Source organism: Polypterus senegalus, chromosome 5, assembly GCF_016835505.1.
Source record: "Polypterus senegalus isolate Bchr_013 chromosome 5, ASM1683550v1, whole genome shotgun sequence".
NCBI classification, from domain to species: domain Eukaryota; kingdom Metazoa; phylum Chordata; class Cladistia; order Polypteriformes; family Polypteridae; genus Polypterus; species Polypterus senegalus.
In genome coordinates, this window is record NC_053158.1 from 168,129,432 (window position 1) to 168,153,828 (window position 24,397).

The following is a 24,397-nucleotide window of genomic DNA, read 5'->3' on the forward strand; positions in this document are numbered from 1 at the left end:
ATCCTTTGTTATAGAGCCTTCACTACCTAGGATAACCATATTTTATATTCTGTATTTTTCCATTATTATTTCTTCATTCGATTTTAATGAAAGACCTATTTTTATATACTATATTTTGTTTTTCTGCCATCATTTTGTTTACATTATTAAGCAATACTGAAGGTATGATACCAATAGCCACCAGCATTTTGGTTCTGATTACAACAGTTATGCTTCCAGTTTTTTTAAACATACAGGTTATTCCTTCAGAAGTACAACTGAATGGTGCACAGTAGTGACTCTGGAACTTACTTGCACCTTCCACAATATGCAACCCAAAATCAGATAAAGTTGGGACAGTATGGAAATTGAAAAAAGAAATGCAGTGTTTCTTAAATTTACTTTGACCTTTATTTCATTACAGACAGTATGAACCCAAGATATTTCATGTTTTGTCTGGTCAACTTAATTGTCTTTGTTAATATACATCCATTCTTCAATTTCGAGTCTGCAAAACATTCTAAACATTCTGTCTATGAACATTGTTGGAAAATATTACTTTTGCCCTGCACATAATAGATATCTTAAATGATATGTCAAATGTATAGTTTGTTATTATAAAATTTGTGGAGGGGTTATAAACTGAGTTTAAAAAAATTCACCCTAAGTGTATTTAAACTTCTGAGTACAACTGTATATATGTAGGTATTTAAATGCAGTATATACATATATACACACAGGTCAGGTCAGGTCAGGTTGGAGAACATGCAGTGGTACAACGTATTGCTGAACTCACCATGCTACGAAACAGGGCAGGATCCGTGTTGGCAATGCCCCAGGGCAGACACGCGGTACAGTCCCACCCTCCGGAAATGACCATGTACAGTATCTGCCACAGCCGGGTCTTACGTGGGCGTCCTTTTGATCTGGTCCAGCCACTCGGGTCCTTAACAATGAGGATCCTGCAAGCCATATCACTCTTGGAGAATCATGCCACATGGCTGTATTGCCGTAAATAACACTCACTCACAATGCAGGTAATGTGCCTCATTAAAGGAACACTTTGAAAACACATCTGGGCCCCAGTCGTCCGGCTCTATATACAGTATATATATACTGTATGTGTGTGTGTGTGTATATATATATATATATATAATGTATATACATACAGTGATGTGAAAAAATATTAAACTAGTTTATTTCCCGATTTCCTCAATTATAAAGGTCACCTGAGTAAGACAGGTTGATCAAAGTTATTCAACACCAGCTGGCACTCTATGAAAAGGTAATTGCTCCTAAGTTAAATCCACCCACTTAAAGCGAAAAATAAAGTTAGCTGGTTGAACAAAGCTAAGCTATATAGTCAATTTAAAAATCACTTATATTGACTCTTAACATTTGAGTCAAGTTGCCACCATACAGATTCAACAAGTGTATTGTGTCATAGTCACTTTTTTGTGGAATTTGCAAATTTTCCCCAGATTTTTTTTTTTTTTTTTCTGGGTATTTCAGATTTCCTACATATCCCATATTGGTGCATATTAGGTTAATCAATCATTGCCCATATTCTTGGTTTCTCTTTTGGGGACAACCAATTATAGACTCACCCAATCCTGGTTTGATTCCTGCTTATGACCAGTGCTGCTGGGGTAGACTCTTTTACCCCAAGATACATCATTTGTTTTCAAATGTGGATGAATTGATTAATTATTTGACATTTAAGTGGAGCAGTGGCTCATTGTTAGCACTTCGTCTGCACTTTTGCAATTTCCACTGTTTGATGGGTTCAAGTCCCTTCCTGGCTACACTCTGTGTAGTTTGTACATTCTGTCTGTGTCCTTATGGTTTTCTTAATATACTTCAGTCAGTTCTCTCTTCTCAAAGACACGTAGGTTTGATTTCATTGGCCACACTAAACTGACTCATTAGACATGACTGAGAGTGTGTTAGGGGTGTTCACTCTAATGAACTGGCATCCAGGCCATAGCTGGCCTCTCCCTTGCACTCCATACTGCCAAGTGTTTGAGCAAAGCAAAGAATCTGGAGAAAATCTGTGTGGACATGCGGAATGTACAAATATCAACCAGATACTGGCAAAGCTGGGATTGTAACACTGCTCTCTGTTGCTGTGAGACAACAATATTCTGTGCCATTGTTTTGCCTCAATTTATTTTGGTATTTCAAAGTAACACTATGTTGATGTTCTCTGTAATATACTGTTTTTATTAATTCTATAAGGCATATAGTATATAAGCATTTTCATTGTGAAAATGTATATAAAATGTGTTTCTTCATTTTATCTGTTAATATATAGTACAGTGTAGCATAAGATACAGCTTTATTTTTTTAAATATGAATTAATGTGATTTAATAAATCAATCAGGAGTGAGCTGTATTGTAAAAGATTTTGAAAAACAAATTAAATGCACAGAAGGGGGTCATACTGTATAAATAGTTTACTGGTCTGTACTATTTGTGATGCACATTTTATTAAAACACACAAATATAAGATTGAAGATGTATTTCATTCCGCATTTAAGATTTTGGTTTGGTTTCATCACCTTTGTACAGTTTAATAATGATTGCTGTTGCTATACAAAAATTTTTTAAGCTCTTATTTTTCAGAATGACACAAAATGCTTTGAATTTTAGCCCCTAGAAAAGGCATGTCTCTTTATTGTTAAGACTTTACAATAATTGCATATCATTTCTGGCACAAAATTGCAATTGAAAAGAGGTAAAGTTAAAAATTCAGATTTTAAAATGTTTTGTATTCCTTCCAGAAAATCTTTGTCATGTTTATACGGGGTAGTGCAATTTGCCGCTGAAGGCTTCCTGTGCATTTTTACAGACAGAGTGCTGAGATGAACCATAGCTGTATCATGGAACCATTACACTTTGTAACAATTCCATTTGCACCTTATTGTTTGTCTCATTGCTGGAAAATTCAGGTGATTCATCATGCCTGAAGAAGCACCTGATCCCAATTCCCTGGACGTGCAGCTCAGAACTGTATGTGACAAGAATATAATGTCTTGCTGCTTGCAGACTCTTAACAGGCCAAGGTGACAACTCTTTTGGGACCTTTAGCCTGGCAAGTATAGATGAATTCCATTTTTAATGTTATATCCTTGTTTTCTCTCAACAGCATTCTCACCACAGAGCGGGGCCTGCACTTGATGGAGATTTTGGCACATCATCTGAGGCTGCAGATAACGCATTTCAGAGATGTTGAGTATGTATCATAACTAGCTTTTTCCCCCGTTATGAAAAGAAAAACAATATTAGTGCACAATACCACCATAATGCGTCATTTGTTGTAAAGTTAAAAAAAAAATGAGTTAGAAGAAAACTGTAATGGCACCTGACACTGACCAGTAATCCTTTTGTTATTGGAAGATGCATGAAAATTCAAAGCTCATTTATTCCCCAGTTAATGTGAGACTTGTTATAAATAATATTAGGGAAAATGTGTTCATGCATTAATAAAGTGTGTGCTATTTGAAAATATTTTGTACTTATACCAAGATCCATGTGTGGTGCTTTAACATTCACGGGAAAAAAAATCAGTGGTTTCCAAATCAGTTGTAGGAGGTTGCATTTTATTTTAAAAAGAGTCATCATATGTTATTCTTCTTTACATTCTCTTTTGCTTTTGGGGTAATTTGTTTGAAATATTGATTATTTAGAGTTATGTTTTTCAATTGTTTAGTGTTTGTTAATGCCCATAATTAGGGTTTTAATTTCAATTAAATTAAATATTTCATTATTAATTACTTAATTGGTAGGTAATAAAGACTCTGTTACGTTAATGAATTAAAAGTGTGGGTTTTAGTTTGAAATTTTTGACCCTCTTCATGTGGATGGTCCGTGGGATGATTGTGCCACCAGAAGATCATCTTGTTGCATTCTTACATGTGGTTTTTCACAGAGGTTAATTCTTGTTTCTTCATTCTGCTTGTTTTTTGCCTGCTGTTCACTTTGTGTATGGTGCTTGGTGACGTTACTGTTAGGGCAGTCTCTTGTTTCAGTGAAGTGGAGGGATGAAGTTCCTTTCTAAGGTAGCACCTTGTGTTATATGGCTCTCCATGTCACTCCAAAGAGTTAAAGTGTAGCAGCGCAACTTTAATTTTTCATGCAAGGTGAATCTTGGTAAGTGTATTCTGCAGTGGCACAAATTGCTCTTTTACTCGTACCCACATCTAACACACTAGTACTAGCACCCAAATTGCTTACAAAAGAAGAGAAGTCAAATTGTAATAAAGGTTATTGCACTGTTAATCCTTATTGAAATGCTTAAGAGCAAACGAGTTGGAGGCAAAGGGTAACTGCCAATCAGACCAACAGTGTCTGATCCAGTTTAGTGAAAACAGGAAAATATAAGTGTTCCTTTTGTTCCTTTTGTTAACAATGTACTTCATAGACAGTCTCACCCTTTGAAAGTGGTTTACTCTGCATAAATGTTTGATTGTTGTGCTGGTAGGATGGTGAATGTGGAGAGCAACAGTTATGAAGTGACAAGCTAGGGTGTGGCAACTATTTTCTAACTGTAATGATTCGATTACATTAGCTCCGGGTTCCCCAGCCAGGCATAACTTTACCAACGGGGGTAAATTTCACCTACTAAGGTATAAATTTACTTAACAGGGTATAAATCGTGAAGATTTTGATTAGCTCCCAAAGATGACTTGAGACTTGTTGTTTCATCAACTGCATCAAGAATTTCAAAATTGTAGGTGAAAAGCAAGAATATGTGTCTCACTGGTTGATGTGTTCTTATCGACTCAGTGTATTTTGTTCTGTTAAACCAGTATCTGCTCATCACTAGTGTTTTTAAGTAAGTGAAATAGTATTATTAGCTATTATTATTGTTATTGTTATTTGAACTTAATGAAAATGTTAAAAACAGTATCCTAAAATGTCTCCTTTGTTGAATGCTTTTATTATGGCAGAAGTATAAACTCATATTACTGAACAAAACAAGGTATGGATAAATTTACTTTTAAAAAGTTGCCAAAGGGTAAACAGAGCAAAAAAAGGCGGGGGACCCCTGAATTAGATTAATATTTAATATCTTGATAATTGTAATGCCATCTAAGATATTGAAAAGAAAGAAACACATTTCTGAAAGGACGTTTTTGAGATGCTGAAACAGCTTGTCAGGTTATTTAGCTAGTGAAAATATATCTTGTTTTTTAATGCTTTCGTGTTTGCTTATGGATTACCTGAATGTTTGGTAATAAGTTTAAGTGGAAAGTGTAATAAGCTCTGCACTGTTGTGAGTCCAAAATTGTGCATATTTTTGTTGATTGGAGATGAGAACCAGTTTCAATCAAATGTGTAGTATAGAATTGCTATCATAATGTATGTATAGTTTTTTAATTATACAAACAAGCTGTGCTGTTGGCTCCCACTTATGATGTCACACGTGTGAGCTACAGCAGCTGATTTTGGAAACATGAATTTAATTTCATACAAAACTGAAAATACTTTTTGGAGTCCAGAAATGTAACTTAAATAAAAAGGTAAAGTTATTTTGGATTTAAAATATCTACATCATACCTAGATTAGCTTTAAAAGATCCGTAAAAAGTTGATCAGAAAGGAGAAAGAAAGGGGAATATCAAAATAAGAATGTTCTGAGTTACAGTGGACACATTAAGTAGCACCAGAAGTGGGCCATCTATAAAGACTGAACATCTATCAGTACTAGGCTGGTAGTATGGTGTTCACACATGATTATGCGTTTATTTATAGCACTATCTGTTTGAATAATGCTTAATAAATATTTACCTTTCTCTTCTGCCTATGCTAGTACTCCATTTAACTGTGTGAGGTTACAGTTATAAAAGGAATAGGATAGTGCTGAACCACAGTACCATTCAATACAGAAAGAGTAGGAGGTTTGAGAAAATTTTGGTCAGGCCTGTATAATAAAGAGTATAAAGGGGAATAAGGCCTCCCTAGGACCAATATCTTTGTTAATACTTAGTTTAAAAAGCTACTCCAAAAACATTTTTTTTCCTTTTTTTTATTTTCACTTTCATCCACTAGTTGCAAATAATTTCATACAGTTTCTCTCCTCTTTCATTAGGAGTAGCCTAATAAGAACTCTTACTTTAATGTTTCATTGAACAGGTTATAATTTTTATCTTTTATTTTTTGTCCTTAGCTATGCTCTTTGTCCTTTTGTTTTCTTTCTTAGCTTCCTCTAGTTTTATGCTTTTTATTTCACATGGCATCTCACATTAATTAAAGGAATACACTACTCAAAATTTGTTTTATCCTCTTCTTACCCCACACTGTTTGTAGTCATGGCTGAGAAAAAAAATAATTTCATGTTTTCCTAGAGAAAGGATATAACAAAATTCCTGATTCAACATAGAAAAACAACAAAAATGCTAAAATGAAACAATCTCAAATTACTTGTGTTACATAATCTACATGTACATAATCTAAATGTAGGCTATCCAGATACAGTATGTACTTAAAATATTCCAATCATATGTATTTTGACTGAAATATTGTTAAATAAACCCCTTCAGGAAATGTCCTTCACATAAGACTGTGGAGCACACAAATAAATTTAAGGTTTTGAACTGATGACCTCCCTTGCTCATCATTTATTGATCATACTGTAAGTCTAATTCATTGCCTACCTCAATGCTTCACAAGATGTCAACATTACAGATCCTGGTTTGGAATTGAAACCATAATCATGTAGAAAGTATACTTTGTGCCTCTGTGCTTATCCAAGATGCTTCAGCAAGTAGAAAGTCAGTTCACTGCTGCAATTTGGCAAACTGTCATTGAAAAACCCTGATGTTCTGTTGTTATTAGTTTAACACTTACCACTGATTTTAAATATATATACAAATGTAAGTTAAATACATTCTAGTAAACTGAGCATACATTTCTGAATAAATCATAAGTTAAAATGAAATATTAGTTGTAAATATTTCACATTTTGTAAAAAAGTTTGACTATAGACCTGTCATAACGGCTTTCAAATGCAGAGCTTACACCTGTACATAATAAGCTGAGGTTCAATTTTGATGTTCTGTGATGTTCAGAATCACATGCTGCATTGTTCTGTTACATTTAAAATTGGCTAATGGGTGACACTTTACCTGCCACTTTCTTCCTGTTTCAGACTCTATGTAACGTGTGTTGTACCAGACTGAATTATTATTTAGCACATTATATTTTTGTTCATTTCTTGTAATATTATCTTTTCTCTATAATATAGTAAATGCATAGCATCAGTGAATTAATGAAGAAAGAAACCATTTCAGTTCTTTGTATACTATATGTTGTAATGGAAACTGTGGTGTCAGCAAGCCCCAAACCCCTAACACAAACACACACGGAGTCCTAGGTTCAAGTAGTGAGTGTTTATTTAACACGCTGCCTCCAAAAGTAACAAAAGCACAATAATTTCTGTCTCTCGATAAATCCTCTCACCACTGCGCTACCCTTCTCCAGTCTAGTGTTGCTCCACGTCCTCCCAGCTGTGACTTGCCTGGATATGGGAGTGCGGTCCCTTTTATTGAGTACCCGGCAGGTTCCAGGGCCACTGCCCGATGGAAGTACTTCCGTGTCATACAGAAGTCCCATGAATTTGGGTGGGGGGGGGCATCTCCCTGCATCACCCCCATGCGGCACCCATGCACCCCCGAAGGGCTGTGCTTCTGGACTACAACTACTGGCATTCCCTGCTAGTACCCGATTGGGTGCTGATATAGAAGGCTGCTCCCATCTAATGCTTGGGGAAATAAATACTCCTCTGCAGCAGGTCTTCACTGTCTTTTCTCCCAGCCAAGGAAGGTATTATGTACACGTCAGGTTGAGACACCTGTCCACTTGTTTGGGGCTTCCCGCCTAGACAGGGAATCTTGTTTGGATAGAATGTCCAACCATCCCGTAGGACAGTATTTTTCGGGTGCACCATCCTTCCCTCTCTTGGCTGGGATGCCTTATTGTTTGCTCTGGGCCTCCTGTCCAGGTATGGGACCTTCCTGGCTTCCTGCCGGGATGCCTGTTCATCCTGTGTGCCTCCTACAATGTGTTTTCTTAAACTTTTAGTCACTATATATCTGTACCATCTTACACAAATACATTTTCTGGAGCTTCTTGGGAGCTGTTCTAATCAAAAGGTATAGTTTTTTTGAAGAATGGAAGGTAAATTGCATGAAGGTGATATCTGTACTAAATTCCTTTTGTACTTGGCATGGACAAATTTACAGTTTAGCCAGAGAATGCAACAGCAATTATCAGGTCTGATTCCCTGTTTGAATTGCTTGTAAGTACATTTGGGCTCTCTGCAATACGTCTGTGAGAAGAGGAGTAATTGTTCATCATAAACACCATCTGGAAAGAAGGAAAATATGTTTACTGAGGCAAGCCTGGGTCGGCAATATGTTTATCCCCCTTCTAACTCTATCAAGCAAAATTCAACCAAGCACCCTTGGACTTTCAACTTTATTTTAACCTGTTTAGAGAACAGCGAAAATGTTTAGCTGTGGAATTTAGATTTTTCAAGAATCACATAACTGTGATTTATTAAAAATGTGCAGTAGTATATAACATTCTCTTAGATCAAGATTGATATGCCAGTGTTGATAAGGGTCATTAAAAAAATATCTGAATATACCAGGTATTACATAAGTTATAAGACAACCAGAAAATGTAATGGATGGCAATGGACAAGCTTTGAATAGCTTACTCAAATGACTGACATTTAAGAATTAGAAGATGACATATTGTTAATGTTCAGAAGCTCTGTTAGAATTAAATACTGAGAAAATGTGCCATCTGATAATAACTTTTGTCTAAGATGAAAGGGTCATACTGGGTAATGGTTTCTTACTATCTCTGTTCAGATTTAAAATCAATGCTTCTTTATCTAATATATAAAGCTCAGGTTTACTTTGTCCTGTGACCTCCATGTTCAACATCTCATGTAAGGTTTTAAACAGAAAGATTCCTAACCCTGTTTAAATGTAAGTCACAAATTGTATTGTACATATTTAGCTTTTGGATATTTGTTGCTTTCAGTTTTTGGGGCCCATTTGCTGTGTCTTTGTTTCATTCTAAAACTTTTTTGTTTCAGTATCTGTATCCAAACTAAATATCCAACTCTCTTCTGTAACTGTCAAAAATGTACCTCGTTATCCTTCATGTACAACACCCAGCTATCTGATTTTACACTACCCTCACCTGTATCTGTCCTTAATTCATATTATGCTCTTTTGTTCTTATTTGACCCGGTTTTACTACCAAATTTAAGGAAATCATACTTATGGATTACAAGCAGATAATACCATCCTATACAGCTGGCATGGTGTGACTCAGTGATATTTCTGAAATACCCGATTAGTCAGCAAGTTCACGTTGAAAAGCTCCTGTGACTAAAAGCCCAAGTGTGGACAGAACTTGCAAAGGACCAGGTAGTAATTCCTCAAAGTCTGCCTTTATAAAGCCAGCACCAGTTCAGTACACAACTCCAAGAGGATAGTTCTTGGAAATTGAATTCGATTTAGATGCCAGTTATCCCCACCTATAAATGTGTGCTGTCTTCTTCCTTTGGTATGTCTTCTAACAACACTAAAACAGCTATGGTAGTTAGAATAGTTTGGCCATTTCGTGCACCATTATATTGTTACAGAATACTTAATTTGTTAATGATGTGCAATTCATTTTGGTATACAGTAAAACCTCGATTATCCGTCACTCAATTGACTGTGTTCTTCACTGCATTTCAAAATCACAGCATCAGTTATGTACGTTTAGTTTTAATAGCATTTCATAGCTTTTCTCCTTTGTTATAATTAATCTACAATGCATTGTTATGGCCAATAAATGTATGTGTATGGTGTTGGCATTGTCACAAAAACTGAAATTAATAAAACGTTTACGAAACGGCGAAAGTGCCTCAAGTATTGCTTCAATTTACAGAGTAGGAAGAGCAACAGTGAACAATGTAAAGCGTGATGCTGACAAAATTGAAAAAGTGTTGAAAATGGAAAACACTGACGGTAATGTTATTTTATTTTAATGTTAATGTTCTTCTGCATTTCATTTTCTTTTTAAGTTCTATTCTATTATGTTTTGTTAATATATTGTGATGTGCAGGCTGCTTGTGATGTGCTGTGGGGAAAGAGAAAGGGTGGAATGAATGCTGTTAGTGATGGGACTAGGTGAAGGGCTTCTGTTCTGGAAGAGACGGACATGAATGACAGGAGAAAAAGGGAAAAAGGGAGAAAAAGGGAGGTGCAGCCGAAGGAATTTTTGAGCAGGAAGCCAGGAGACAATAAGCAGGATTGTTTGCGGTATAGAAAAAGACAGAACTTGAGTGGCAGGAGATAAAGTGATTGGTAGGGAAAGCTTTCTTTTATTTTTTTCGAAGGTGTGCTCCGTAACCCAGAAAAATGAGCATAAGACAGGACATCGTTTATTACAGAATGAAGTAAAATAGAAAACTCTAGTACCTCAGAGTTATGTTTGCTTATTACAGTGGTCATTGCAATGTTATTTGAATTAATTTATTTGTTAATATTATATTATATTTTGTTAATACAGTTTTGTGAATAAATATTACTATTCACTAAACTAATCTACTGTATATCAATTTTAAAGTAGCTGTTCTGTTATCTATCTCGGTCCTGGCCCCTGACAAATAATCGAGGTTTTACTGTATTTGATAAAGTCTGCATAATGGATGTGACTGTGTTTGGATTAGAAACTTTAATGATATAATTATATTCTTACCTTATTTTTTTACATCTCTTGTCTATGATCATGTTCATCCAAATCCCCATTTTGATTTAGCCTTGTGTCTTACCTGCTTGCACAGTAGAACCAGCATCCCTTTAGCCTTTGGTATGCTTAATGGATTAGAAGTTAGTGAAAGTCCTCAATGTATAATTTAATCACAAGTGTGCTGATCTGAAATATATTAGTCAGAAACAATTTCAGTTTAGGGATGAATAGTACTTTATTTATTTGCGAAGATGTGAGATGTGCTTCTGTGCTAATTGATTTGTTATACACAGTGAAAAAGTCAATATAGTCTAATGATGTATAATAAAATATAAACCATACAACATGTCATATATTCTCTTTGATCAATTTCAATTTTTTTACAGATTTCTATTCTGCACATTATTAGCACAGGTAATTACATTTCCACTGTGCTGGCAATTTAACTAAATATATTTCAACCATGGAAATATGTTTTGTAATAAACTAAGTTAGAGTACAGTGTAGAGGTTTAAGCTAGAACATGTACCAAATATAAAATATGCTTATATTATAGAAGGCTTTTCCAAAAACAGTGATACAAGGTAATATACTGTATCTAAATAATAAAAGAAATGTATATAAATGTGACTAGACAGCACATCGTATAAGTCAGGATACGTGTGCAGAAAATGAAATGTCAGAGGTTGAAAACAACACGTATTTCTGCAATAGAGAAGAAGTCGTCTTTAGCCAGAGTTTTAATGTTATTATCCAAGGGGCTTTGCCATCAGACGCAGTGAAAGAGTTCCAACAGATAGATGCCACTAAACCAAGTAAGTGTTCATCAGGAGAGCAATTCAGAGAGGCTTTAGAGTAGTGAGAAGGCCAGCTTCAGAGAATTATTCCTGGATCAAGAAGGAACTTGTGTTGAACAACTGCAATTTCCAAGGGCAGCACCCATAGAGATCCCCAGTAATATACATTGCAAAATGAAATATATCTGTCTCTGTTCACACCCTAAACTTTATTAAATGCAGCATTAATGTATTAACCATAATTTCAATTCATCTGTAGTTTAGTTAATATAAAAGAAGCAACATTTTGCCTTTGTGTGTATTTTTGTGTATATGTACAGTATATACACACACATGCGCGCACACACACAGAATTTTGATTAAGTATAACAGTACAACAAAGGCAGGTGCCAATAAGTGTTTTCACAGTGACATCTCTTTCTGAATTGAAGTTGTCTGGCTGTCTACAGTGCTGCTCTCCTGTGGTCTTTAATTTCAAGACAATGTCACTGAGACCTTGAAAGGAGAGGTAAGGCCAGTGATGTGTGAAAATCTTCAAACTCTTATTTAGAAACGTTTGTGATCCCAACTTTATCAGCTCTTAAACGTACAATTAAGGATTTCACAAACCATGAAACATTGCAGAAAGGATCCAAGCAAAGAGCTGTCTCAGATAATGCCCAGAGAGATTGGTTCAAATTAGGCAAACCTAACAGGAACTTCAATCTAACTGCTGGAATGAATTGCCTAAAGAAGAGTTAGAAGAGCTTTAAACTAGTTCAAGGTCACCCAGGCATATTCAGTTCCATGTTAAAACAAAGTACATGTGAACTTTATCTGTTGACAGTCATATTGTTCTTATGCTTCTGTAGTTTACTTACGGAAGGGAAATAACAAAATTAATTTTAAAAGGGGAAAATAAAGAGTTGGCAGGAGAGAAAGTTTCTGATTTTATGCAATACATATTTTATTTTTTCTCTCATTCTCTGTGAATATGCTGAAGTTGTTCCACACAGAAGCCAACTCCTTGATAGAGATAAAGGCATGTAAGGTGGGAAATTATGCAATTTTGAACCCAGACTTCTTGTTTCCTTATTTCTTCCCCTATATGGAAGTATATGTATGTGCTAAATTGATAAGAAGCAACTTGAGAGTTGCAGCGGACACATTCCCCTAACTATATTAAATGCTGTATGTTTTACATCTCATGATATTGACTGCACCTTTTCAAATTCTAACCCTTAACACACATATTGGATTTAATTTTCATAAGAGTCTAAACTTGAGGGCAAAAGAAGCTTAGAAACACCAGAACAAAGGATAACTTAAGCTAACTGCTCAGGTGATGGTGAGATGGACCTAGCTTATATCCATACTAAAATAAATTAGAAAACAGTTTCAAGTGAGTTTGAACAGCTTTTCTTATAACCAACTGATGGTCATTGTTGAAGTGGGCATGGCTTTGAGCATGGTAGAGAACACATCAGGGCACTTCTGTTAAAATATGGCCAGTGGAGAACAGTTATCTAATTTATTGAGATATTATTGATGGCCGTATTTATTGTAACAGTAACATGGGAATCTGGAAAAGAAAAACTGATTTTGCCTTTGGTTTTCTCATAAAAAAGAGAATACATAGTCTGATTCAGGCTTGCTGTCACTGTTAGGGAAAAGCAATTGATATTGAGGGGTCTGTTGTGTATTGCTGTTAAGCTTGGTTTGTTAGGTCTCCTAGAACACCACAAAACAAGCTTAAAACAATAGATCACAGCTGAGGCATTTCACCTAAACTAACAGTGTATTCATTCATTCAACCGGAGAAAAGCTTTCAGCTCAAGTAAAGTGTAATGCAGAGAAAAAAATATCACACTAAAAGGAGCACCAGGCCAGACAGAGAGAATTAAATCCCCAGAAGGTAACTGTTTACTATGGAAAGAAAGCTCTGGGTAAAGATAAGTATTACAAGAAAAAAAGACACCGAACTTTAACTGAGAAAAAACAGTCAATGGTTAAGATGTTTTGTTCAAGCTGAGACAGACGAATACACAGTGTTGTTGCAAAGGGAGTTTATTTGAGCCAAAAAGGAGGAGCATAACTTGAGTCAAAATCAAATGAATTATAAGAAACTGCAATGACTTTTCATTGGAGATACCAGTATATCCTTTCTGAGAAAATGCATTATATTTAAATTGGATGCAGTATCATTATACAATATATATTCCATTATTCCAGTATAGTATTTATACAACATCTCTCCAATCATTTGACAATGAGTGGTCATTACAGAATGCCATGTAGCATAGTGTAGGAGTCATTTGCATCTACTGAGCACCAAAGACAAGCATAAGAATAATGAGTTTTGACTGTGAAGGATGAACACCTTCAGAACTATTGAATGGAAGTCAATCTCAAGAGTAAACACAATGATTTATCCCTGTTTAAATCCGTATCTGAGTTCTACGTTTGCACCATTGGGGACAAGGCAAGAGTCAACCCCGGATGGAGGTGCCAGAATCTCACTTAAATATATATATATATATATATATATATATATATATATATATATATATATATATATATATATATATATATATATATAAAATTAGGAAATAGGTTATGGTACTTGCAGTGCTATATGCAACAAGAGATGTTCACCCCACCAAATGTACATTCATTTAATAGTATAAACAGTAAGTAAAACACAGGCTTTTATATATCAGAAGTGACAGTCTTTTTGGCAATGGAGAATGATAGTAGTTTGACTCTAGTATGATATGATAGGGTGATCCACAGTTCTATTCAGTGGCAATTCATAAAATTTATATGGGGCAAACTCCTAGCCCATTTATGAATGCCCTTACACACAGCCTGTTTTGACTACATTTTATATAGGTTTACCAACTCCAGCTAGATGCTTTTAATTGTTTTCCATTGCCACACATTTTCTTTAATCAAAGAATGCTGTCATAGGATGCTATTAACAATCCTGCAATTTTTGAATCTGTTTTTCCCCTAGCTGACATTTCCATCCTAGAAACAGACATTGCAACTCAGATGCAGTTTTTCTGGTTCACTTCAGGTAATAATTTATTGTACATTTCTGAATGAATCATTTCAAGAATACTATTTCTTGAGCCACCTTACTGTCAAGACACATCTTCTCCAGCTTTTACATTCATTCCTCTAAATGTGGCCTTCTAATGAGTTATCAGTGCAGCTTCAGCTAATGAATTACAGATAAGGTCAAAGGAAATTTACAGATTTTAGAAAAGTGTTTTTCAATATTATCCTCCCGGAAATTTTCAGTGCCTCTCAATCAAGATTAACTTAAATTAATAGTTTTTGTGTTGAACACTAAACCAAAGCACTGTAACAGTATGTTCACCAAAATAGAAATCTGGCAAACTACTTTGAACTTTAAGTACCTTTTAATAGGTACCTTAAAAGTAATATTCTATGTTTAATTTCCAACATCAACCATAGCATAAACAATCTATACAGTATATCATTACCTTTTCTTCACATTTTTCTGTTTTTAGCCTTTCTGTTTGATGCTGCACTAATGTCTGTTATTCCTGTCTTTTAGTCAGAATATTAATTTTTACCATAGGGTTCTCCACAATATATGTGGTAAATAAGTTGAATAGAACTGTGAGACAATATCTGAAAATCTGTTTCTGTTTAGCTTGATCCAGATGTAAAATAAAAATCAAATGACAAAAATACAGCAGAATTCTTTCAGTTGAAGGGTGAATCACATACTGTACTTGAGGACACCATTGGAAATTAAGGGGAAGTGCATTTAGGACTAAAGTCAGGAAGTACTTCTTTACAAAGGGTTGTGGAAATTGGAACAAACTACTGACACATGGAATTAAAGCAGTAACCTTAACAATATTTAAGATGTATCCAGATGAGATATGGGTCAACTTAGCTAAGTGTTTAACAAACAAGCCAGATGAACTGAATGGTCTCCTCTTGTTTGTCAAATTTCTTGTTTTGATATATTTGTTTTAGTCATTGCTGTACCTACTGTCTTTTTGGTCTACTGATACTTCTCATTTACTTCTGAAGTCCCAACTTACTTCAAGCTTTTCTACCATAACAGGCAACACCAACATTTTGGCTGTAGCTCCTTGTAGCTGTCTTCACTACTGAAGTCTTTAACAGGGTTCATTTGGACTCTTTGTCTCTGTTTCAGTTCTCTATCTATCAGATATGCATTTCATGAATATGTTAAATGAAGAATAAAATGGACTTATGAAGCTAATGGAAATAATATAAAGTATTATTAAATGATCACTTGCCTTGATTGAAGGCTAGTGGTTTAATGCACATGATAATAAGCTTGGAATCAGTGGTTCTGCATCATACTGGTTCAAGTCCTACCTGTCTGACCAATCCTTTTGTGTCTCACTGTCTAACTCCTTGTCTTCTCCACAGAGCCTCTTCACAGATGTCCTATATTTATCAGCGTTGAGTCCACTTTTCTCTTTACATTTGCTCCTTAGGTAACGTTGTTTCTTCTCATGGCTTCTCCTATCACTTCTTTGTCAATGGTGCACACATCTTTCTCTTATTTCCCCCTTGCAACCCACAGGTTTCAGCACACAAAGTGTTCAGGACAACCTAAATGATCACTACCTTAAACTTAACCTTTAACAGACAGATGTCTTGTATTTGCCTTCTGATTCTCTTTTTTTGGATTTCTCTCATTACTTTAGAAGATGTCACTCTTATACTATCGGTCACAATCAAGAATCTTGGTGTGAGTCTGCACTTTAATTCATCAAATTTATTTCTTCAACAACCCAATTCTTTTGTTTATTTCTAATATTCAAAGAATTTCACCCTTCCTCACTAATTATGCCATGCAACTCCTTGCTCAGGCACTGGTTCTCTCTCAGATGAAATATTGGTCCTGGTGGGGTTTCTTCAGCTGCTCTCAGGCCTCTCCAGCTCCACCAGAATATATCTTCTGAAGTAGTGTTCTCTGTTCCTCATTTCACTCCTACTCGTTTGCTTCTATCTGTCCACTGGCCTCCTGTTGTTGCAACGATCCAGTTGAAAACCCTTGTCTTGATCTATGCTTCTCTAAATGCCTCTGCTCCTCAATATTTTCAATCTTTAGTCTATCCATATGCCATAGCCATTTTAGACTACCAGCTGACTGTTTCTCCTCTTGCCAAATGTGCCAGGCCTGGACAGTACTTCTTTGTTCTTGCTCTAAAACTGTGTAATGATCTTTCTTTGGGTATTTAAACTGTAGTCAATTTCCTCATGTTTTGGCATCTTTTGAAAATGCGTCTTTTCATTAAATATTATGGAACTGCATAGTTTCTTTTCTACAGGATACTTGTTGATATACTGACAAAGTTTAGATTGCTGATTTTTGTCTTAGTCTGTTTGCAGATACAATTATGTTTTTATAATTGCAGTACTACTTCGTCTTGCTCAATATTTTATCTTGCTCTATTTTACTTTTGATGCTTGCACCTTCTAATCATTCTTTTATGTATTATAACTTGCTTTGTAAGTCATCTTGGATTAAGGTGTCTACTAAATAAATAAATAATAATAAATCTGGCTAAAAAAGCAATACACAATAGGAACGAGTTGGGGAATTGTACTTTTTATGACATATTTTTTAACTTCAGTTCATAACTGATACATATTGTCTTCTAATCTACTTGGTGGGTTTAATATTAAAGTTGATTGTAAGCATGGATAATCTGATCATCATGTATTTCTGCTTCTTAAGCAGGCACAATTCCAGTCTTTTGATTAGCCTATTTTCCTTTTAAAATTGTGCTTACAGATAACACTTATCTTTCAGTTTCACCTGGAAAAGCTGTTTAAATTGTGACATATCTTCCTCTTTTTTTAAATTTGTCTTTACTTATTTTTGCTATTGTACAGGAGACCAGTGCATCAGTAGTAATTGCAGGGTCCATCTTCATACCTGAAATAAAGTCATCCTCAGGTATTGATGCAGATTTTAGATATAGCTGAGGAGTTTTTCTTCTCTCCATATTGACAGCATTTAATCATTTTCCATTCTCACTTTATCCTTCAGACACAAGTCTCAACAGAGCATACTCTCAGACTCTCACTCTCACTCATACAGGAGTTGTCAGTCATCTTAATCGACATGTCTTTGGTGTGAGAAAGTGCCTGAAGAAATACTCGTGAATGTGTAGACACTACCATGATGGTGTTTTCAAGCCATCACTGAAGAGCTTTGAGGCAGCAGTGCTAGCCATTATTCTAAACCACCACTGTGCATTGTTCAACGGAATTACTTATGTCACATTTCAAATATAAAAGGCATGGAGGCCTAAACACGTCTACAAATATATTATATTAAAAAAGCACAAGTTTACTGCAGATTTCAATCAAAAGAGAAGCAGGATCATGATTTTGGGATTTAATATTAGAAAATTTAGCAGAGGAGATTTTTTTAATGACAACCTAAAAACTTGTCAAATTATGGCTGGGTTCAGCACTCTTAAGAACTGATCTTAAAGAACAAACACATCAAGAGGCAAATCAAAATATGAAGTCACTAAATAATTCAAGGGTCTAAACCTATTTAATTAATTACTGGAGAATTTGAATATCAATGTAAGAAAAATTGAGCTCAATCAAGTTGGCTGCAAGAGCATCAAATGGCAAGTGCTGTGTAGCCCCTCTAGCAGCATCATCACGATCATCCTGAACAAAGTAAAACTGATCATGAAATCACCAGAAAAAAAATTAAAGGCACTGCAAGAAACAAAGTTTTATTTCTTAAATCCTGACAATAACATTTTATGTATGTAGAGACAGCAAGATTTAAATATAAAATGTACAGCAATGCAGAAGTGTGAAAACAAAATTTTATTAAACTGAAAGAATGCTAAAATATCAGAGCTTAAAATAAAACTGCAAGAAAACTAGTACTTATAATCGGTAACTGAATGAAACTGCTGTTACACACATGAGATGTGTTAATCACTGTCAGAGTCCAAAGTAAAAGAAACAAAGGAGAAAAAATGTGAGAACAACAGCACTCTCTACCAAGTCTCATCCAAGAAGACCTCAATCTACCAGAGGACTTGTGAATGTACCCATGCTCCACCTCTGCTTCTTGCATCACAGTATCAGAACACACACTCAAGGAACACGCATTATTAGGCCAGCATGTGAACAAGACGCACATGTGTCATACTAAACCTGTGCATTTTAAAAACATGGTGCGAGTCCATCGTATAGTATATTTACATAAACACCTCCACTCTCAACTCATACTCATCCAATTAAACTAGCATGTTAAATAAATAAGTAAATAAAAAGCAAAGGGAGAAGCTGAAAACTCCAACACCACAGTCAATGGGCCAGAATTCAGTAATAGTCTTGAGAAAATGTCAACTGGTAGCCACTGTGATTTCCTCTTGATGAGAAAAAAAATGCATTGTTCACTTTTGCATATAGCCCAGTGATGTCTTTGAACGGCAAACTATAGTTTAGTATAGGATTTACAGAAAGTTATTTTTCCTATACAACAGATATTTTTTGAACACATGTAAAGTGTTCTCCACACACACAATACATGTTTATGTATTTAATAGAGGTTTTTTTAGGAGGCTTTTCTGTCATAGAAGGTTCACCCATTGTAGCCAAGGGCTTGCTGTCAGTGGGCCAAGTTAACATGCACACTGTTACTCTTTACTGTTTAAATCATGGCTCTACCCTAGTCTGAGCTCCACTTACATGAGGCATTAGATTGCATTTGAAAATTCAAACTGAGTAAACGTCTAATTGTTCCCATCTACTTTTAAGCTAAATTCACATGTCTATCTCCAGACTATGTTTTATAAGCCTGGCTGTGGGAGATTAGGTCCATATTTGACTTAATGGTATGGTGGCAACAGGTTGGTCAGACATTAAGGAAGAATGTGACTGTACGTGTGCAAATAAACCTGAATTTGAAGTTCAGCTTATTTCTTGCAATTACTGTCTAACTGTTGACATTTTAACTGATTCTGTTTTTGACACTATGTGTTCAAATTGTTTAGGAACAGGAACTCTCCAAGTAATCCCAGGGAGATTTAGTGATGTTTCAGGCCTATAATTAAATGACGTTTAAGAAAAAAATCCCTACTGATGTTAAAATTCTTTCCCATTATCTTTAAAGTTCAGGCAAGAACTTTAAGCAGCCCCCATCTTTATATAACATTATGCCATCTGAAATGTTCAGACCAGTGTATCTGGCAATGGTTGTTTCACTGCTGTTGCCACTGAATTCGACAATCATGACTTAAACTATGAACAATGCTTTGAATAAAATTAACTTCTCATAAATCAATCACTTAATTCTTACAGTATTTGCAAATGTCAAGGCCATTAAGATGGGTTGCCTAAAATATTCTATAATTTCTTAAAATTACCAGTAAATATCTGCAACTTATTTTTTTACTTAATCTGAAATGCCTCTTTCTACAACAGCACCACAAAACAATCTTTTTCCTAACATGTCCTCAGCAAGTCCCTAGATTGGTGTTTTAATTAATCTGACTTTTTTTACCCTGTTTGTGTTACTTATGTTCATAAAGTGTCTTTCTTTAGTGCTGCTAGCAGTATTGTGGGGGAAACTTTCCTCTGTTTTCAAAGTAGTCAATCATGGAGACCAGATGAGAATGCAGGACAATTCTTTATTTGCACATAGATATGCACAAATGTCTCAGTCCATGGAGTGAACAATTAAAGAATTTCTCTGCTTTTGTGCTTTCTGTTATCATTGCCTCATCTAATACATCATGCCATCTGGCCATTAATATGCATAGCTTTATTATTTCATCCAATCATCTGATGCCACCAGTTTTTTCAGAATCTTGTTGACTCTCCCATTTACCTGAATGCCGCTTCGTTGAAAGGGGAGTCCTGCAGACTTTTGTATTGAATTAGTGCCGTTTCCTAGGAGGGGTATTTGGGCTTTCTCATTATTTTATCCTTACTTTCTAGAATGGGTGTTCATTACTCATTTACCTGATTTTAACCTTGGGAAATTAAGCTGGTGGCTTCTCTAAGATGAGGCAGACCTCACGTGCTCAAGCTTTAAACCACGTGTAGTTAACCCTTTAGTTCCCTTCAGTCATTTTTCTTATGTTTTAATAATTCATTATTACAACTTTGTTTAACTATATACTGTAATAATTTGTAAAGTTATTATATTAACTAAACGTTCCATATATCTTCCCCTCTTTGGGACGTCTTAAAGTCCCACTAAAACTGTAAGGTCTAGTTTACTACTTTAATTCTATTTCTCTATTCTCATTTATCTCAAAATAATCTATATGAACAGGTCCAGTCTGGTTTTCGTCCCCTCCACAGTACAGAAACGGCACTTATAAAAATTACTAATGACCTCCTAATGACAGCTGATTCTGGTTTAATTACTGTTCTCATCCTTCTTGATCTGAGTGCAGCCTTTGACACTATTTGTCATACTACTCTTCTCAATAGATAATCTTCGATTGGCATTACCCACACACCACTAGATTGTTTCAGATCCTACCTCTCAGGCCACACTCGGTTTGTTCAGCTTAAAACGTTCACATCCCAACCCACCACTATTGCTTTTTATTATTTACCTCCTTCCTCTTGGCAACATCTTTCATAAATATAACATTAGCTTCCACTGTTATGCTGATGACACCCAGCTCTGTCTCACAACCCAACCTACTGCTTCCTTTCCACCCTCCTCCCTTACTGATTGCATAGCAGAAATCAAATCCTGGTTTTATTCAAACTTTCTTAAATTAAATAGTGACAAAACTGAGGTTCTCCTCATTCGTACAAAATCAACATTATCTAAAACTGATCATTTTTCATTTGTTATTGATAGTTCCCCTGTCTCCCCTTCCCCACAGGTTAAGAGGCTGGGTGTTGTCCTTGACAGTACTTTATCCTTTCAGTCCCACATCAATAAACATCTCCCGGTCTGCATATTTCCACCTGCATAACATTAATCGTATTCGCCCCTCCCTCATTTCACACACCACTGCTATCCTTGTTCATAGCCTTGTCACTTCTCGTCTGGATTATTGCAATTCTCTTTTCTTTGGTCTTTCTCGCAAATCTCTTTATAAGCTTCAACTGTTCCAGAATTCAGCTGCCCGTATCATTACTAGAACCCCCTCTATTCACCATATCACTCCCATTTTGCAGCAGCTTCATTGGCTTCCAGTTTAGTTCCGAATTCAATTCAAAATTCTCCTACTAACTTTTAAGGCTATCCACAACCTTGCCCCTCCATATCTGTCCGACCTCCTCCATGTTGCCATTCCCTCCCACACCCTCAGATCCTCTTCCTCCATCCACTTGACTGTCCCCTTTGTCTCTCTTACCATTATGGAGAGGAGAGCATTCAGTTGCTCTGCTCCCCAGCTTTGGAACGCAATAATATATTGAATCATTTTTACTTTTCAAATTTAAACTTAAAACTCATTTGTTTAAGACTGCTTTTTCTCTTTGATTACAATTGCTCTGTCTGATTTTAACTTCTGTATTTTACTTTTGTTTATAATCTGTGTTTTATCTATTGTTCGGTGTCCTTGAGTGTTTAGATAGGTGCCTACAAATAAATAAAATGTATTATTATTATTATTATTATTATTTCTAATTTGTATAAAACATGGCCAACAGAATTTGTGAAACAGCAGAAATCAGTGTAAATCATTAATACCTAGGCAATCAAAGTCAAACAATAACATATACCAAAGTCCTTTCCTTTACTTTATAAATCTCAGACCTGCAACATTTTTTCTCAACATGTCATCTTATATAATAACTAACACAGCTTTTCAAACAACACCAAATATTTTCACACATTGTCTTGAACCAAACATATTTCTAATTCTCACTTAAATTCCTTGAAATATATTTCAGTCACAGGGATCCCTTTTACAAACTGCACACTCATCACTTCATGCATAAGATACTCCATCTCTGTAGTGCCAAATTATTACTTTGTTTTGCTATCTTCAAAATTACTTAGGTCAAAGAAGCCATAGTATTGCAGCTATACCACATGCATTTCAGAACAGGTCATCTTTCTGAAACTAAGCTTGTTTGGCCCGACCAGTACTTGGGTGGGAGACCATCTTGGTAAAATTGGTAGCTGCTGATAGTGGTGTTGGTGACCCTGTGGTCTGAATGTGAAACCCAATGCCAGGTTCAGAGATTGGTGCACAGTGCTGTAAAAATGGTACTGCCCATCAGATGAGGCATAAAATCGAGGTCCTGACTCTCTGTAGTCATACAGTATAAGATCCCTGGACTTCCTTCTTATAGAGTAGGGTGTCACCCAATATTCAGGCTAAACTGTCCACTATAACCTAGTCATTCTGGCCCCCTAATCATCCCCTGTGTCAAGTTATCTATTTCACCAATTCACTGCCTAATACCTAATGTGTGTTGAGTGTACTGGCACAAGCTGTTGCATCATCCATTTGGATGCTAGTGGTGTTGAAGTGGCTCCCCTCTCACTGAAGCACTTTGAGTAGTGAAAAAACTGCTATATAAATGTAAATAATTATTATTTATTATTATTACGTAGTACTTAATTTGTATGTAGCGTGAGGACCTTTCGTTTGCATTATACTGACATCAAGTTAGGTTAGGCTAAGTCATTTGCTTTTGGTCTTTTTCTCATGTTATCTGATGATTCCCTCACACTGTATTAAAATTTTCTGTGCTCCCTATTCAGGTTTCATCTCCTGATCACATTTTTTCAGGCTTTGCCTCCGGGTATCCCCTGAGATCGCAGCAGGCATAAATCAGTGATTCGAGTTTTAAACAATAAGCTGTTACTGAATTTCTTGTGGAAGAGAAGGAACCAGTAATGAACATTCACGTATAGTGAACTAATTGCCATCTCTTTGGCACCATCAAAGATGCAATCCACAAGTAAAGCTGAGTGATGAGGAGTTTATTAAAGAAATGAAGAAACTGTTGTGCCTGTAGGATTCAGACTGATACAGGAAGGGGGGATATGTACTCATTTCTCACTTTTTCACAGCTGTTGAAGTAGACACAAATAATGTTAAAAAAATCAAGCTTTGCAAATACAGTACATCTAATTTTGCCATGAGTATGTTCAAACACTTCTTTAATATATTTCTAGGAAAAACAAAACTCTGTTGCAAACCTTTCCGGGCAACACTCATATTTTAAGTCTGTCTAGTAAGGTTGCATTTTTCCAAACAATGAGAAAGTCATCAATTTTTAAAAGAAAAACTAAAGTTAAATAAGTAAAGTTCACAAAGACACCTTGCAACTCTATCTCTGAAACATTTTACCAGCACAGACTATAACATAAGATATAATCTGCCAACTCTGCATTCTGCAGTTGTTGACTATTAATGTTACGGATTAGAGAACTATCAAGATGGCTGAGAAACAAAGCACAATATCAATTAGGAATAGCGGCAGGATAACATGCACCCCTGTGGTAACCTACTAATGACCTCATCTCAATTTGATTTCTCGCCTTATCAGTTCTTTCTCTTTTTTAACAATGGCATTAGTTTTTAATCTACGTGCATATATTACGACAGATTCCTGCAGCTATCTATGTGAGAATTAATTTTCTTTCCTAAGCTAAAGTAAAGGATATATTTGTGGCAATGCAAATGGAAATGCATTGTTTAAAGCACATTTCTGGTTGCTGCTGCTGCTACTATGATTTCTTCATATACTATAAAGATAAACTAGATCCTTATGCTTAACATACTTTTTTTTAATCCCTCTTGAATGAGCCCTCACATACTATTATCAACTAATCAGTACGGAAAAGAAAAGACAAACAAGCTTGCCAGTATCCAAATCAAACTTGCCTTT

The 24,397-nt window shown here is 35.5% G+C and overlaps 1 protein-coding gene across 2 annotated transcripts in view; it reads left to right on the forward strand.

Annotated features, from left to right (window-relative positions):
* ptprn2 (protein tyrosine phosphatase receptor type N2) overlaps positions 1-24,397 on the forward strand; it is a 1,088,657-nt gene that overhangs the window by 468,621 nt on the left and 595,639 nt on the right. For both annotated transcript variants that reach the window (XM_039753609.1, XM_039753610.1), the window contains exon 10: positions 3,128-3,214. In XM_039753609.1, the coding sequence (XP_039609543.1) occupies positions 3,128-3,214 (87 nt within the window). The remainder of the gene's footprint in view (positions 1-3,127; positions 3,215-24,397) is intronic.